We start from the raw sequence: 16,303 nt of genomic DNA on the forward strand, positions 1-16,303 counted from the left end.
GTAATATTAAGAACACGCTTAAACATTGTCAGTTTTTTTTTTCTTTCAAATTCATCAACAATGTCAGTACAAACTAGATGTCAATATAGACATTTGCAGTAAAGACAGATGGAATTATAAAGCTGATCTTTTGCTCTCCCTAAAATCAACATCAGAAAAAACAAAAACAGAAGCAAACTCATCCGAAATAAACTGGCAGCTTAAAAGGTAAATCAGCCATTGAAACAGACTGTGCAGTACCAGGGCACTTCATCAATTATCTGCAATCAAAGTTTTTTGGCAGCAAATTGACCAGATAGACACTTTGCTGGAATAATCTTACAAAATATTCCAGACAAATCAATAAATAAAGCATGCAACCATCTGAACCACTTTATGCTTTTAGTTTCTAGATAATTGTAACAATTTGTCAGTGCAAACACTAGCACTTATTTTGCTGCAATCAACACCTTATTTGAAACCTTTTATATAACGGCATTAAGCAATGGATGCTTGCTGCTACACATCATTCAAATAACAGGCAATCAAATGCATTTTGACGTAAAGAAAATACAGAAAATGAGATGTAAAAAAATAAAGCCAACCACTTACAATCTCTGCACAAGAGTCAGATGTGTAACAATCTGAAAGTCATTTCTCTAATACATACTTTTCCCTCCTTGTAACCTTCATACTTTACTATTTACTGTCTGTTAGTCATTAAACAATGTATATCTAGTTACAAAATCACAAATCCGTTCCTTAACTTCTCTCCATTTCTTTCACTATTCAAACTCCTTGAAAAAAATCCACTCTGCTGCCAAAACCAAACCGCTGAACATGGCAAAAAAAAAAAAAAAAAAAACTGCAGCTACTCAGCTTTAAAATGAAACCAACCACTTTGATCCCACACACACCTGTCAAAAGATTTCCTTCAATGAAGCGGTCATTAAGTAAACTGACCCTTTTATCCTATCTGCCACCAATATTTCTGAAATCAGTGTAAACCTAGAGCTAGAGACTGCACGGAAAACAGAGCAAAACAGCTCTTTTCCAAGAAAAGAACTTTTCCAACCGTTTTACCAGAATTATCATTAGTGTCATGATGAATAATGATAATAAACTAATATCAAGTCAGTAAATGAAATACAGTAATCATATCCTTCAACAATCATGATTTCAAGTATTAAAATAATGAGCACTGGATATCCACTGACATCAGGTTTTTGTTTGTGAGAGGATAAAAGAAAAGAGATGATCTGAAAGGGGACAATATGAAGGGACCCCAACTGGCAACAGAATTGGGGCATTAGAGGAAACTGTGACATGTTACTAAATTTCCATTAAAGGTTATTATTTAAGTGTTGTAAAAGTGACTGCTTCAAGGTAGAAATGCACCCTGCTCACGAGACTCACATCTTGCATGAACACACATACGCAGAGGATTATACATAAACACATATTTGATTCATCATCTGTGTTATTCTTTTTTTAGGAAACAGCTTACCAGTGAAGCTAGTCTAAGCACAAGAGCTATTAGCTTCTCCTCAGCTCTATGCTACCCTGAGAGGGATGTCTTCATATTATTTGTGCGATCAACATGTAAAGTCAAGGATGGGAGAAATGACAGGTGGCGGGTGTTTCGATATTCTGAAGAATAACTGAAGAAGAGAAGGGACACAGAGTGATGGGATGGGGGCATTAGCAGTCAGTGGAGATTTTGGCAGAAAGATCTTGGATGCGACGGGCGCTGCAGCTCTTGCAGAGAATGTGTCCATCCAGGGGATAGCAGCCTCTTCCCTCGCCCTCTGAAGAGAGGAGAAGACCACAATCCTGCAACAAAAACTGTTTTCTTTAGCACGCATTTAGATCATTTCACTTATTATTATCCATTTAGCTTATTTCATATTCAAAATGTAACTGAACATTTTAAATCTCATAGCATTATTCCATTGCAAGTGTAGTGTAAATGCATTCATGACACCTCAGTGCTGCATTTAACATTGTGCAAATACATCTAAAGAAGATGCAGCTTTTTTTTCAACTCTTTGTTGATGCTTTAATTAATGCAATTCAATACAGGCAAAATCATTGATTGACTGGTCTTTTTTAATTATTATTATTTTAGGCTATTTTACTTCCAGAACTTGAATTATTTCAGAATCGTGGAATGAAAACTTCCACTTTATCTATTTGCGTCTGTAGATTTCAATTGCAATACCTAGCTTTTCTCAAATTATTATACTTTCAGATCATCAAATCTTCAACCTCTATTTATACTCTGAAGGTGTTTGTTCATATATCATTAGTCTCAGACCACTGGCTGAATGTCTGATCATATGGCACACAAAAGTGGAAAAACGTAAAAGTCGTCATTGGATTGGATGAATTTTACAGGATTTCCGGTAGACGTGTGTGTTGCGTTCTTAATGTTCTGGCTGGAAACAAAGATACCGTGGCACCAAACCCCTTCACGAAAGAAGACGTCGTGTTTACAGCTGTGACGACGAGCACTCATCAGGATCATTTTAATGCTGGATATTCAAAAGTATGTGAAATATTAATATTTATCTATAATTACCATATTAATCTATAGTGTTTTCCTTAACTGATTAGCTGTAAGAATTTGACATAAGGTTGGGAATAAATTTAATACTTAAAAAAAAAAAAAATTATTAACCTAATCATAATCATATCGCCTTCCATGTATGACATAAACCAGAAGTAAGAAAAAAAAATTATAACGTTGAAAATATGGATATTTTTCTTTTGAAAAATCATGGATTTGCTACAGGAGTCCTTTATTTTACATGCATGTTTAAAAACACAAACATTCTCAAATATGTGAGATTGCATTTCATAACTGATTTAACATGAAGTGAAAGTCAGAAACTTCTTACCTCACAGACGTAGCAGTTAACATGGAAACTGCGATCCAGTGCAACGATCCTCACCGTCTCTTCCTGCCCAGGCTCTGGCATTATGGCCTGGCCACATACTGAGCAGCGGGGGGCAAACTTCCTGTTCACAGAAGCAGCAAACCAGGTTTTAATAAATAAATAAATGAATAAATTTAGACATTTGGCGGAGTTTCATAACCATTCAAAAAAAAAGCTAAGATTTAGTGTGGGGAAACAGAAAAAGCTATTGCATTATCTGCATCTGATCGTTTATCAACAGAAACTTCTAACCACACAGAAACAGAAAAACACAGAAGTTGCCGAGTACCTGTGAAAGTCCTCAATACAGTGGATCTGAGATGTGGCGTCCACAGTAAAAGGCACTCCATCCAGGCAACAGCCACAAACCACACATGTGAAACAGCGAGGGTGGTAAGCCTTACCCATCGCCCTCAGGATCCGGTCTAGGATGGGCTCAGAGCATTTCGAACAGCGCTCAAGTGTGCTCTGGGAGCAGAGAGGAAGAACAAACGATAAGAGTCTGAATGCAGAAAGAAACTAAAGAAAAATAAGAGGCAGAAACCAAGAGGAGTCGACAGATAAACAGATAAACTCACTATGTAGCAGCTCTCGCAGTAGCTCTTTCTGTCTAGTGCATAGAAAGGCTGGCCTCTCAGACGCGCATGACAGGTGATACAGGTGAAACACTCCACATGAAACACCTGCTCCATGGCAATACAGCCACTGCCGTCTCCCAGAACATTATCCCCGCACCGAGCACATCGACCTGAGGAAGAAAGATGGAGAGAGAGAAATCCATGACTCTTATTTGAAACACATATTTGATGTAAAAGCAAAAGTACAACACAGAGGATGTAAAATGTTGGTGCATACCAAAATATTCCTCAGTAGGGGGATGATTCATATCATACACCAACTTCTTGGTGAGCCGATCCAGCTCTTCTTCTGGATGTGGTGCTGCCCCCTGCTGGAAGAACATGAAAACATGGAAAAACATTGCTAAGCATGCTGTTGCATTCCTGTTGTTCATTACATATTTTATACAGATGTATTCTTTATATGGTCTCAAACTTTTTGTAGAGTTAAAACAAAATCATACTATCACTCAGACATGTTCACAACCTTTCTTGAGGCTCTTAAATCTTAAGGCTATTGTCAAAACAACTGCAGCGCAGACAATTGCTTCGCTCGCTAACATAATGTACCATATATCTATAATAAAAGGAAACCATATTGTTTTTGACATATGTCGTTACTACGAAAAAAACTATTATAATGATAATTATATAGTTTTAACAACGTATCTCGTTTTTACGAGAAAATGTAATTTAAACGAGAAAATCTCATTATGAAAAAAGATGTCATTTTACGACAATTGAGCGGAAAAAAAATAGTGTGTGGCAGCAATGCGTCACCGTAGTAAAGTACAGTACATGTAAGTTACTTGTTATTGTAACTGTATTGTGCGATTCAATATTACATTTAAAAGAAATATTTTAAATGCATACATTTAATTACATACAAATTACTACAGATGTGACATTACAGTATATTTTAATATATCAAACAAGTGTCACAAGCCAAATTTAAAAAATTATAATAATCACGCAATTACATAAAGAAATTATTTTCTTCTGTCCTACTTAAGCACTCAGAAATGTTTTTTTTTTTTATTGCACTTAATGTTAATGTAAACTACACTACATTTTATTTAATTGCACTGAACGACAATTAATATTAAATATGTCATCAAGCCACAAATATCTAAAATGAACAGCACATTTTCTTGAATCAAAACTATTTTATTTATTTGTTATCAATTTGGCAAATAAAAGGACTATTCACCTACAATAAATACATTTTTTTCTCTTTTTTATCTTTATCATTTTTTGCTTTTCGTAAACAACACTCAAAAGAAATTCTGTGTTAATTTTCATGCCAGAAAGTTTCCATCTCTGCTACAACCTGCATCATCCTCACAGAATAATAAGTCTAACCTTGTTAGACTGATATGCCGACACTTGGTCTTGACTCTTCTTCACCGGTGGTCCCTGGCCGGCTCTCCCTCCTGGCATATTACCTGATCCCCCCTGATAAGCAGCAGGATCTCCATGAGGTTCTTGTACAGGAGGAGGTGGTGGTGGGTACCAGCCCTGTCCCTGTGGCTCATAATGTGCTCGTTCTTGCTGAGGGGGGCGAGAGGCATGCTGGCGGGGCGGTGGAGGGGTGTAAGCTTGCTCTGCCTGCCGTCCGCTCTGAGAATAGGTGACGGGCTGAGCTGTCTTCACCTGTACGGAGAAGCGTGGGCCGGTTGGGGTGGAGGCGGTGGTGTAGGAGGCAGGCACTGGTTGGGGGTAAGGTTTGTGGACGGAAGATGCAGCAGAGGAGTACACATAGTCTGGCTGAGGTGTAGAGGTGTAAGGTGGGGCGGGGTGGTACTGGTTTTGGAGTGGAGGCTGATAGCCCATTGACGGCCTGCTTGATGGTGGAGCCCCCATCTGGTTGGGAGGGTTATAGTGGTCGATAGGGAGGTGCTTGCTGTAAGGCACATTGTCATACAACTGTTGAAGAAATGAGAAAGATTGTTTTTGCATAGAAAAACAACAACCAAAAACAATACCACAATACTAAATGTTTCCTAAAGGCTGGAATACATTACAAAACATGAATATTTGCGATCTGGGTGAGTCGATGCAAGTGATCCAAAGTTGTGTAGTATATGATGGGTAGTTTTCGACCAATATTGTTTTCTTGATAGCCAATGCCAATATCTAAGAGGACAGAGCGACCTTACAAAATATGATGAGATCACAAAAAAGCTAAAGTTAAACAGTTCCATTTAATAATTCATTAGACTGAGACAGTAAACTATCGATGATGTGTTGCCAAAATAAAAGCCATGCTTAAAACACATTGGCTAAAGAGAAAACGTAATGTCTAATGCCGAAAATGAAAAGAAAATGCCAAATATTGGCCGCTACATTAGCTTAGCAATATACTGGTTGACCACTAATGATGGGCAGAGATTCGTTTTTCCATCACATACGGTTTTCATTTGTCATACATCTGCAATGAAACTGTGAGAGTTTTTTTGTGTGTGTTTTTGGAATGACTTTAAAGTCTGGTAGTGTTTGATTCTCAGTCTTTCAGTCTACTGTGCCCAGTTTTTTTTTCTAACGACTTACAAAGTCAGCAAGTGTATAGTGTTTGTTCAGAAGTTGAGTAGTGTATTCAAACCTTAACAAACCCATTTACTCATCAATATACTCGAAAGCATTTATAGTCCAGGCACCTGTATGAATCACTGTTGGTGTGTTGTACCTGTGTGCTTGAGCTCTGAGTGTGACTGTCCAGGTCAGCCAGCATGCATGTAAGAGAGTCTATCTCTGCATCAATATTAGACATGTGCTTCTCTGATCCCCGATTCTGAGCAAACAACAACCACAAACAAAACACACATTATAATACATTCATGTATACAGATTTAAAGGGATAGGTCAACTAAAAATGAAAATTCCATTATCATTTAAACATCCTCACATCATTCCAAACATTTATGCTTCTCAGTGAATTCTATTATAGAGACAAACAGTGTATTAGAAGCCAAAAGGAACGGAATGGTTACCAACATTCTTTAAAATATCTTCTTTTGTGTTCTGCAGAAGAAAGTAAGTCATACAGGTTTGGAAGGACATGAGGACATGTAAATGATGATAGACCCCCCCCCCCCCCCCTTTTCCTTAGGCACAATTTACTAAGTAAATCATCTTTCAATTCAGATTTGAAAAACACAGTTCTGCAGAGAAATTATAATTATAAATGAACATGTTGATGTCACTGACGTGAAGTTCATGGCTGGCCATGCGTGGGTTCCAGGTGTGGTGGTCTTCTTTAGGCCCCTGGCCTGGAGCATAGTATCGCTCTCTTAATTGGGGAGTCAAGGGGTTGTAGGTAGTAGACCCCGAGCGATCATCCTGATGCTGGTGTTGCATGTTTCCACCTGAGCAGAAAAACATCAGTTCAGATTCATCAGCAGTAATCCAGCATTAGATTCTTTAAGATTAAATTCAATGAAACAGATAATATAATGAGTTAAATGTAAAATATTAACTGTTTGTGATTTTGAAAATTCTAAATTTTAAACAAGAATCATGTCACATACTGGTCTGGACCATTTACGATATTAATATGATATTTAGTAACAGCCCTGCATCTTGAAACAAATTCTGCTGTTTTGTAAAGGAATAATATTACCTATTTTGATGATGTTGAGACCAGAAATATAAATAAAAAAGATTTTTTTTTAAATAAAAAAAATAAATAAAAATAAAAAGGATTGAGATCAAATTTTTCAAATTGTTTCAAAGTAGACAAAAATAAATATCCAACATTAAGTATTTAACAAATTAATATTAAACTAACAATCTGCCAAATACATTTGATGTCAAAACCAAATTAAGCTCTTTTCACAGCATTTTTTATAGTAAAACTTGAAACTTGGCCATAATCCTAACATTGAAATCAGGATTAGGCATAAACGAATGTCTCCAGAATCATGATACATGTGAAAATAGGCTGAGAATTGAGCAACCTGTAACCTGGCTCACAGGAAATGAACAATTCACAAATGAACAAAGTCTTTTTTTTTTACATTTAAGTGATAAAGCAAGACTTCTTAACCCTACAAATAGTACTTGAGAAAGTGTGACATGCATCGACTATTTTTGGAATCAGCATCTCAAAATTTGTAAGAATCAAGAATTGGATTTTATTCAGCAAATATGATGAAGGCTGGTGTAATATAACTAAGACAGATAATTCTAAACTACTTGGACAAACTTCAACAAAATCTTTTTTGCAGGTATCAGCAGAATAAAACAATTTTCTCCGAGAAGTAAGCATGATGCATAAACATGCACTGAAAGGTTTACCTGAAGGTCCAGTAGCCATATATCTTATAGGCATAACATTTCCTCCCGTTCCACCATTCTGGTCATACATGTTATATTTGGGCCTCTGATCGGGCAGACCTTTCTTGGGAGGTCTGTAGAGAGCGGGGCCAGAGTGTGACATTGGTGTTGTGGCTCTATCTGGGCTACCGAGGGTTCTTGGAGGAAGCCAGTTGGGGCCAGACATACCAGGCTTCTACAAGGACAGAACAGAATAAGTATGATTTGACAATTGTGTAACTTTTCTAATTGCTAAGTGTTTTATTTTACATGTGCATTCTGAACATGCGATCACAAATTCAAGCGTTAAGGCCCTAAGCAGTGCTGTTCAAGCTGGTAAAATTGCAATAACTACAACTACACAAAACAGGTTGATGTTGGGTTTCCATTGCCAAAGCATAGTTTCCACGATAACAATTGGTGCTAAGTTAAAAAGCAGGAAAAGGCAACCATTCTCAGCCGAAAGGGGAATTCCAGGGTTCCTTAGTTGAACTGCATTTCTCTCTCGCACATACATATAATACCCCACAGGTGCACAGCACTCGCAATGTATTCGCTCCTCTCTCAAGTCTCCCACTGCTACAATAGCCATTGTACCCAACACTTCATCCACAATCCTTTATCTACAGAGTCTGTCCATGAAAATAATATAGGAAATGTTGTGTAATGATCAACTTCTGATTTGAGCCATCTGGTGTCCGCTGGACAATGTCCCGTGTATCCAAGTGCTGAGAAGTGTTGGTTATTATAAGCTTATGAAAACAAAGCAAATAAACATCACAACAATATAAGAGGCAAAACACAATAAGAAAGGATCTAATCTTAGATATTAAAACACTTTGAAACTGTGCAGGATAGTCCAGCTTAAAATGGTAGCTGGTTTCTAACTGGTCTTTAGCCAGCTGATCAGTTATCATGCACCCCAAAAACAGTTTAACCACTTTAATATAACTAATTAGTTGCTGGTTTGCTTGTTCTCAGGTCTCAGATGACCAGTGTGATCATGTAACAAAACAAATAGCATCTTAAAATAAAATTTTCATCTGTGACTTTTACTCTGATCTCTAATCACTGCAATGAACTACATTCAAACAAATGTGAAGGTTTGCATCCAGAGATGTCCAACCTCACCGGCTTGGATTGCAATGCAATCAGTGAAAACTCGTACTCAAAGCCGGGGATTGTTAGGCCGATTAATCACCCGTACGAGTATGCTTTCATCTTATAAAACACATTCATCTGCGACATATAGCCTAGGCTAGTGATACCGCAGTTCTCGGCTGCATGTAGCCAATGTAAAATCCCAAAGTTACATCGACTGGAGAAAGCGCGACACTGCCGCGCAAGAACGTCACGCGCATAACAACAACTCATACATGTAACTTGAGTCCTGTGTTTATTGGGATATTTAAACAATGGGACATTAACGATTTCCCGTACCTCTTGAAAACGCTGCAGACTCCCAGTCTACCGACCATCTGCTTCGCCTCGCCTCGTATTCATCTGCAAAATGAAATCAGCTCATGAAATGAGTCCTTGCTTCTGGTATATCTTCAATGTTTAAATGGTAAAGTTCAGTTTAATGCGGTTTCAGACGCACCGTGCACTTACCACAAAGTGGTATATTAATGAAACTGTTAAACCATTATAAATAAACTCTCTAGACATTAAAGAAAACATAAAACAGTCGCCTATATCGTTTACCTTATCGGTAAGCAACATAACATCCAGTTTACATTGTTTATTAGTATGTTAGATAATGCGAATACTGCAAGTCGCTTTGGCTGATTAAACCGAGAGTTTTTTCTACTAAACGGAACACGCTCACACGTTTTAGGTAAACACTATCAGCAAGCTCTGTTTGCTTTAGGTTTGTGGCTAACCTAATACACTTGTGAAGGACTTATTAGTTATCTGTCTGTTTCATTTTAGTAACCTACTTTTCCTGGAGGATCCAGCAGCGACTGACAGAGGCCTGTGTGGAGCAATCCAAACGCATGACGTCACATGGCAAGCTGATTTAACATTTAGCCTATCCACCTTTTTCCTGATGTAAAAATGGGCGCAGCTATTTGTAAATTATATGGGTCTAGCTTCCGGTCTCATTTGCGTCCAGATATTTTTAGCTGTACAAAACAGTTCTTTTTGCAGCAATTGATGTGTCCTATCATATTATTTTAATCTGTTATCTTAATTAAGAACACACTGGTTTGTACTGCAAACAGTTTTACCGTTTACTGCACATTGTTATTCTCCTTGTTATTTACCTATAACGGCTAATGAAACCCATAGGCTTACTTGAGGAAAAAGTGAATTCTTTACACTTACTATGATATATTGTTATGTTATAGTACTGTATTTTTAAATAGCTTTTAAGAAATTCAGTAGCGAATAGAATATATTTTCTTCTACCTATTTATTTTCTGTAGTTACTTGAATTTAATTATTCATAAAGTTACGTTTACCTGGTACAAATTAAATATGCATATTTAATAAATGCTGTGTATTCAAATTGCTACTAGTAAAATTTTAATCATAGGCTACTTGTAAGATTTTTAATTCAACTTTAAAATGGCTATTTAAAATTAGTAAATTATTTAAATAGATATGTATTATATTTGCTGCCATTGTGACTGGTCATTAAATATAGCATATCAAAGTTTTTTTTTTTTTATCACCTATGGGATAGATACTAGTGTTTCATAAAGTGACAGTGAAAGTGACGTGACATATAGCCAAGTATGGTGACCCATACTCAGAATTCGTGCTCTGCATTTAACCCATCCAAAGTGCACACACACAGCAGTGAACACACACACACACACTGTGAACACACACCCGGAGCAGTGGGCATCATTTATGCTGCGGCACCAGAGGAGCAGTTGGAGGTTCAGTGCCTTGCTCAAGGGCACCTCAGTCATGGTGTTGCCGGCCCGAGACTCGAACCCACAACATTAGGGTTAGGAGGCAATCTCTCTAACCATTAGGCCATGACTAAATAAGTTGTAATACCTACTACTTTGTAAAACTGGAACAGTTACCAGCAAGAACTTGTAATATAGGCCTTATAGCTGTAAGTGAATAATTGACATCTGAATGACTTTTAAACAAATAATTCTAATATTTTTTGAATAGTTATTTGTCACTTTTGGAATAGAGATGTATAGCAAATTATTAAATACTAATACGTAATGAATAAATACTTGTAATTAATTTGATAGATTTTAATAAAATTTTAATTTCGATAATTTGACAGTCACATTTGGTAAACTATAATTTAGATTTTTTATAGAAATAGTATAGGGCTGGACCAGAATATTAGATTATTTAAATATTTGTTTGGTGGGTTGGCATTCGATTTTCAATTTTAAGATTAAGATTTAAGATTTTGCGAAATGGTTCTCATTCGAGCTTGTATATGAATTGCCCATGAATGAACGCATGATTCAATTCTTCTGGAAGAGAAGACAAAATTAATTAAGAACAAGCAATTTGAATCTCAAAATATGGTATTCGGACCACCCCTAAATAGTACCAGTGAAACTGAAAAGGTCACTATGAAATTACTTATTAATAATGTAGAAATAAATGCTAGTTTAAAATGAATACATGTTAAATTGGCTTGCCATAGATGTCAGGGTGTTGGGGAGCATATTTTGGGATACCCTGCTGTGTGTGTCCCATATTGGAATGGCATATGGTGGCAGTCCTAGTAAAGGGAGAGAGAAAGAGGGATTTATTTATCGCCTAGGGCAACTTAATCCTGGACATATCACTTGTTCTCAAAATGAAACGGAATGTTGAGCTGTCTTCAGTTGAACTTTGATAGATGAACCAATAATTTAACTCCTGGAGTTGATTAAATCAGTAAATACCAAAACAACTGATTAATAACCGAAACTGTAATCTTTATGAATAACAGCGTGCATATCTATTATTTAATTCTCCCAATTCTAATGCTACTTGTGTTTGCATATATTGAAAAATAGTTTGTCTCTAGTGTATTTACAATGGCAAAATTAAATTTTAACTAAATTTAAACATAAACCATTTATTTATCACAGAACACTTTAAATCACGTAATAGCACAGATTTAACAGATTTTGCTACAACAGTGTAGAAATGTAACTAAATTCAATTAGAAATATGATGTTATATAAAATTGAAATGATAACACAATAATCAAATAAACAACAATAAATATAAAATATAATTAATAAATATAACCATGGATATAATAAACATAATGTTAAAAAAAAACAGCTAAAGGTTCTGTGCTAGACTAATTGAGACGTGTCATGACATTTTTGTTGTTCTCTCGTTGGTCTGATTGCTTCTATTGTTCTAATTTCTACATTTGCTAAAAGATTAAACTTAAATGTAATGTATAGATCTGTTACAATTTAATTTGGGGATAAAATTTTAATCAGTTAACTTAACAGAACCAACCTCTTGTGTGAGACTTTGAGATTTAATTTAATTTATTAATTGTTATTTGATTTATTATTACAACTTGATTTTTATTGATACTTACACTCTATGCTCCACTTTAACATCCTGCCTAGATAATATCTGCCCTCTCACCTCCAGGCCAACACGTGAAACACCCTCCAGCATCTGGCGCTCTGAAACTCTACGTGACCATCAGACTAACCTCAAGGGCTTTGGAGAGGAAATGGCTGACCTGAACCAGTATCAGTCTTCCCTCTCCTCTTTCTCCTTCAGGTTTTCTGTTGCCAAGATTACTTACTACCAAGATAAGATCAGGATCAGACACCCACAGATAACTCATAACACTAACCACCTCACACTCATCTCTCTGTGAATGCTGATGACTGCCGGCACCACTACAGAGAAGTAGGATGCAAAGTTGCTTTCTAGAAAATGCACCATCTAACAATAGAGCTGACCATTAAATTCTGACCATACATTCATGGCATTTCCCATAGGTGTTGATCAGGTTGGTCACTCTCTTTTTCACAAAGAGATGTCTGGTATTTATAGAAGAAGTGTAAATGAATGTTCTTCATGTGAGAAGTCTAAAAGAAAATATTAATTGATTCTTTTAACTCTGGGTATGATCAGTGTACTTCCTACAATGGATCTGAGACTCGGAAACTAACTATTTGGGAAAAATTGATGAGGCATTTTTACATAATTATTTTTTGGCAATGCATACTTCTGTGTCACATTATTAACTAATTTCTGTGTACTTTTTATAGGAACCAAAAACTGTGATGACTTCTTCATGTAACGCATACTATTTCTCTATTTTAATTTAGTAAAATTCTCTAAAGACGTAATACTACAAAACTTTGCTCTTGGCATAGTTTTCTTTAAAAATAGTTGCTGACAGCGATATGAATAGGGTATTGTTGATGGTGGGGATTTTTCTTAGATGTTCTGCTGATAATTGTTAATGTTTCATTAAGTTCTATGAATAGTTTTGTGGTGGTTATGAAAGAGGTAACAAATGACCTGAAATATCTTAAACATTTTTAGCCGCAGACAATTCAGCAAAACATCTTGATTACTTGGCTGCTCATCTAATGATCCTGGCACAGCATCTTGAGAGAAACATTGCTCTCTATACAGGGAGCACCTACGTCAAGATGTCTGGGGTTTGGAATGTTAATAATTTCTGGCTCATTTAAAGTTTATTTATTACATATATTATTTTTGAATGAAGAAATTAATTATTTTTTATATAAGAAATTAAGACATTATAATATAAGACATTCTACAGAAATATTAAGCAGCACAACTGTTTTCAACATTGATAATAAAAAATAAATGTTCTTTGAGCAGCAATTCAGCATGATTTCTGAAGAATCATGTGACACTGTAGACTGGAGTAATGATGCTGAAAATTCAGCTGTGTATCACAGGAATAAAATACATTTGAAAATGTATTCAAATAGAAAATGACTATTTTAAATTGAAATATTATTTCTTATTTTTTACTGTAGTTTTGATCAAATAAATACAGCCTTGCTGAGCATAAGAGACATTTAACATTTACTGACCCAAAACTTTTGAACTGTAATGTGCATGCATATGAATTTTCTTTTGCATATGTTTCAACCTGTGATCCGTTTCAGTACATCCTACTTTTCTTCATTGTCCATTTTTGTCCACCTCCTTCCACCTTCCTCAAGAGGACAAACAACCCCCTTCATCCATACTCCACACCGGATGAGCTGAAAGCATGTCCTTATATGTCCAAATCTCTCAGCTTCAACAGGAAGAGGCAGTTTATTGAAAGTACACTCATTGTTTCTGCACATTATAAATACAGTTGATTTGTATTTCATATGGTATGGACACCACTGACTTGCACTTTGTAAGCAAAAGTGCAAGTCAGTTTTTTTCTTTTAAATATCTTTTGTGAAAGAAAGTGACAAATTTTTAGGTGAACTCCTTTTTAAAATGTGTATCTTTAATCAGTGTATCTTTGTCGGAACAACATTATTTCATCTTTTCATTCTGTGATTCATGCTTTTTAGAAAGCAGAAACCGTGACTCAACTAGGCTGCAGCTACATAAAAACTCATTAGAGAGTCACAGCAGCTCTGAGAATCACAATGCAGTGGTTCGAGCCCACTCCGGCCGTGCTGCCGGACACTAGCTGAGGCACGCAGCTCTGAGGATCTCATCTATATAACGGTGCTGCTGCCAGTCTGACAGACTGTATGGTTTCCGATAATTGGCCGAGCTCGTTTAGTAATGGTCTCACTTTTCCTCGGCCGCCCCCTCTCTTCCGTAGCTCGCACAATGCCTGGAAGTCGCCTAGACCCACATCTCCCTCTCTGTTTTTTTTCTTCTGTTGTTTTTTCTCTCTCTCTTTTTTCCCCTTGCACCAAAAACACAATTGATCCAGTCAACATCAAAACAAATAGGACACACACACGCACTCAACACCCTCGTCTAAAAGATACTTCCGACTCGCATTAACAAACTCGGTTTCAACACAAACAAAGGACGAATGCAGTAATTGCATAACAACTTCTCAAAGCTGTTTTATGATGGTTGGTGTTTTTATTTGATGAAAAGGAGAACTTTGATCCATTTGTTTTTAATATAAGAAACTGACTTAAATTAGAGAAATATCAAATAATTTGCATGCATTTGGTTTTAGTTACTTTCATTCTGAATTGATTTAGTCCTTATTTTAAGTACATTATATATAAAAAAAATTTCTGAACAGTTTAATAGATACTAAACATGACCAATATATTATAGCCTAAAATATTATACAGAATATTTCTTGTGATTTTAATAAAATGATCTCAATGTTTGACAGGGTTGTGCTCATTCATTCACTAGCCATTATCTATCAGCGTGTGGCTCATTTGTAGTGTTTTAAATCAGTCGTTTTCAATGCTGCAAGTGGATTTAGGCATTGCAGCATTATAATATCCATTGTGGAAAATTGATTTTTGTTTTGAGATATGTTAAAGATTACATTTTTTATAACAATGTTATTTCAATTATTAGCGTTCTAAACATAAACATACAAAAATGTAAAAAAATATTAACTAAATAATCTCTGGCCTTACTAAGCAACTATTGCCATGGTGGATAATGGGAAAGTGAACTAAAACCTGAACAATATTTAGCTGTATAATTATTATTTTTTTAAGTTTTGCACATTAGAAAGTTTTTTAATGGGTCACCAAAAACAATAATATTGTGAAAAGTTTTTACGAATGAAAATAATTGTTACGCTATATTTACATTAATTTTGATCATCTATTATTCCAGTCTTCAGTGTTATTAAATTTGTGCATACAATGATCTCAAAGGTAATCTAAAAGTGTAACTGTCTATGCTCAATTAAATATCAGCTGATAGCAATAAACTAAAACATCTATAGCCCAATAGCCATGCAAGTCAAAGCAATCATTGCCTTGTGCATGAAAAAAAATTATTAAAGTATTAAAGTGCAAAATTGCATATAGACTTAATTGTCTGCCTTTATGCCCACTGGTAAGTTTTCCCTCCAAACTCTCCATGAACCGTGAGTGAAGAAGGTGAGGTAACTTTCCGCTTGTTTTTGAGCTATTGGAGACCTACACAGGCCCCCATATCCCCTGTCTCATTCTCCTGCCTGCTTTATTGACGGATGTCCTGCGCAGGCGTTTCATCCCCGTCTCTGGCTCTGTGTGTGTCTCACAGGAAGCCTTAAGGGGGGCAGGCTGTGGAGTGGAGGGGGTGTTCCATAGTTCCTGCACATCTGCAGGCCGCATTTCTCTAGGTGTCGCTCAGTTGTTTTTCAATCGTGAGAGAGGGGTATCACCCATATCACTTTTTTTTTAAACTCTCCTATTTCCTTCCGCTCATTGCCCTTAACAAGCTTCCAGAAGCACACACACACTCTCCTGTCACAGGAAGCCAGACAGAGGTTTCCGGCAACCCTTGAGAGAGCCAGGTGAAGCCTAATAATTTGGCCGT

General features: G+C 36.2%; 1 protein-coding gene across 2 annotated transcripts; it reads right to left on the minus strand.

Annotated features, from left to right (window-relative positions):
* Positions 1 to 34: 34 nt before the first annotated feature.
* On the minus strand, positions 35 to 9,883 carry LOC113105604 (thyroid receptor-interacting protein 6-like). Of its 2 annotated transcripts, none has more exons than XM_026266769.1 (11): positions 9,790 to 9,883; positions 9,290 to 9,352; positions 7,832 to 8,045; positions 6,743 to 6,900; positions 6,222 to 6,326; positions 4,898 to 5,461; positions 3,774 to 3,864; positions 3,497 to 3,666; positions 3,208 to 3,386; positions 2,880 to 3,000; positions 35 to 1,812 (listed from the first exon to the last, which is right to left on the minus strand). In XM_026266769.1, exons 3-11 carry the CDS (start codon positions 8,034 to 8,036, stop codon positions 1,681 to 1,683), a joined length of 1,725 nt encoding a protein of 574 aa, XP_026122554.1. In that variant the 5' UTR covers positions 8,037 to 8,045; positions 9,290 to 9,352; positions 9,790 to 9,883; the 3' UTR covers positions 35 to 1,680. The 2 variants fall into 2 exon arrangements, with proteins under 2 accessions (XP_026122554.1, XP_026122553.1); XM_026266768.1 differs by having other exon boundaries at positions 3,774 to 3,867.
* Between the last annotated feature and the right edge of the window lie 6,420 nt (positions 9,884 to 16,303).

The sequence above is a fragment of the Carassius auratus genome, chromosome 7 (assembly GCF_003368295.1).
Source record: "Carassius auratus strain Wakin chromosome 7, ASM336829v1, whole genome shotgun sequence".
In the NCBI taxonomy this organism is placed as follows: Eukaryota; Metazoa; Chordata; class Actinopteri; order Cypriniformes; family Cyprinidae; genus Carassius; species Carassius auratus.

Excerpts from the sequence above, each read along its gene's own strand:
- LOC113105604 (XM_026266768.1), bottom strand. The coding sequence starts at position 8,036 with ATGTCTGGCCCCAACTGGCTTCCTCCAAGAACCCTCGGTAGCCCAGAT. Across the intron at positions 6,327-6,742 it reads TGGCCAGCCATGAACTTCAC|AATCGGGGATCAGAGAAGCA; the intron begins GTCAGTGACATC and ends TTGTTTGCTCAG. Across the intron at positions 1,813-2,879 it reads TTAACTGCTACGTCTGTGAG|GATTGTGGTCTTCTCCTCTC; the intron begins GTAAGAAGTTTC and ends TTTTTGTTGCAG.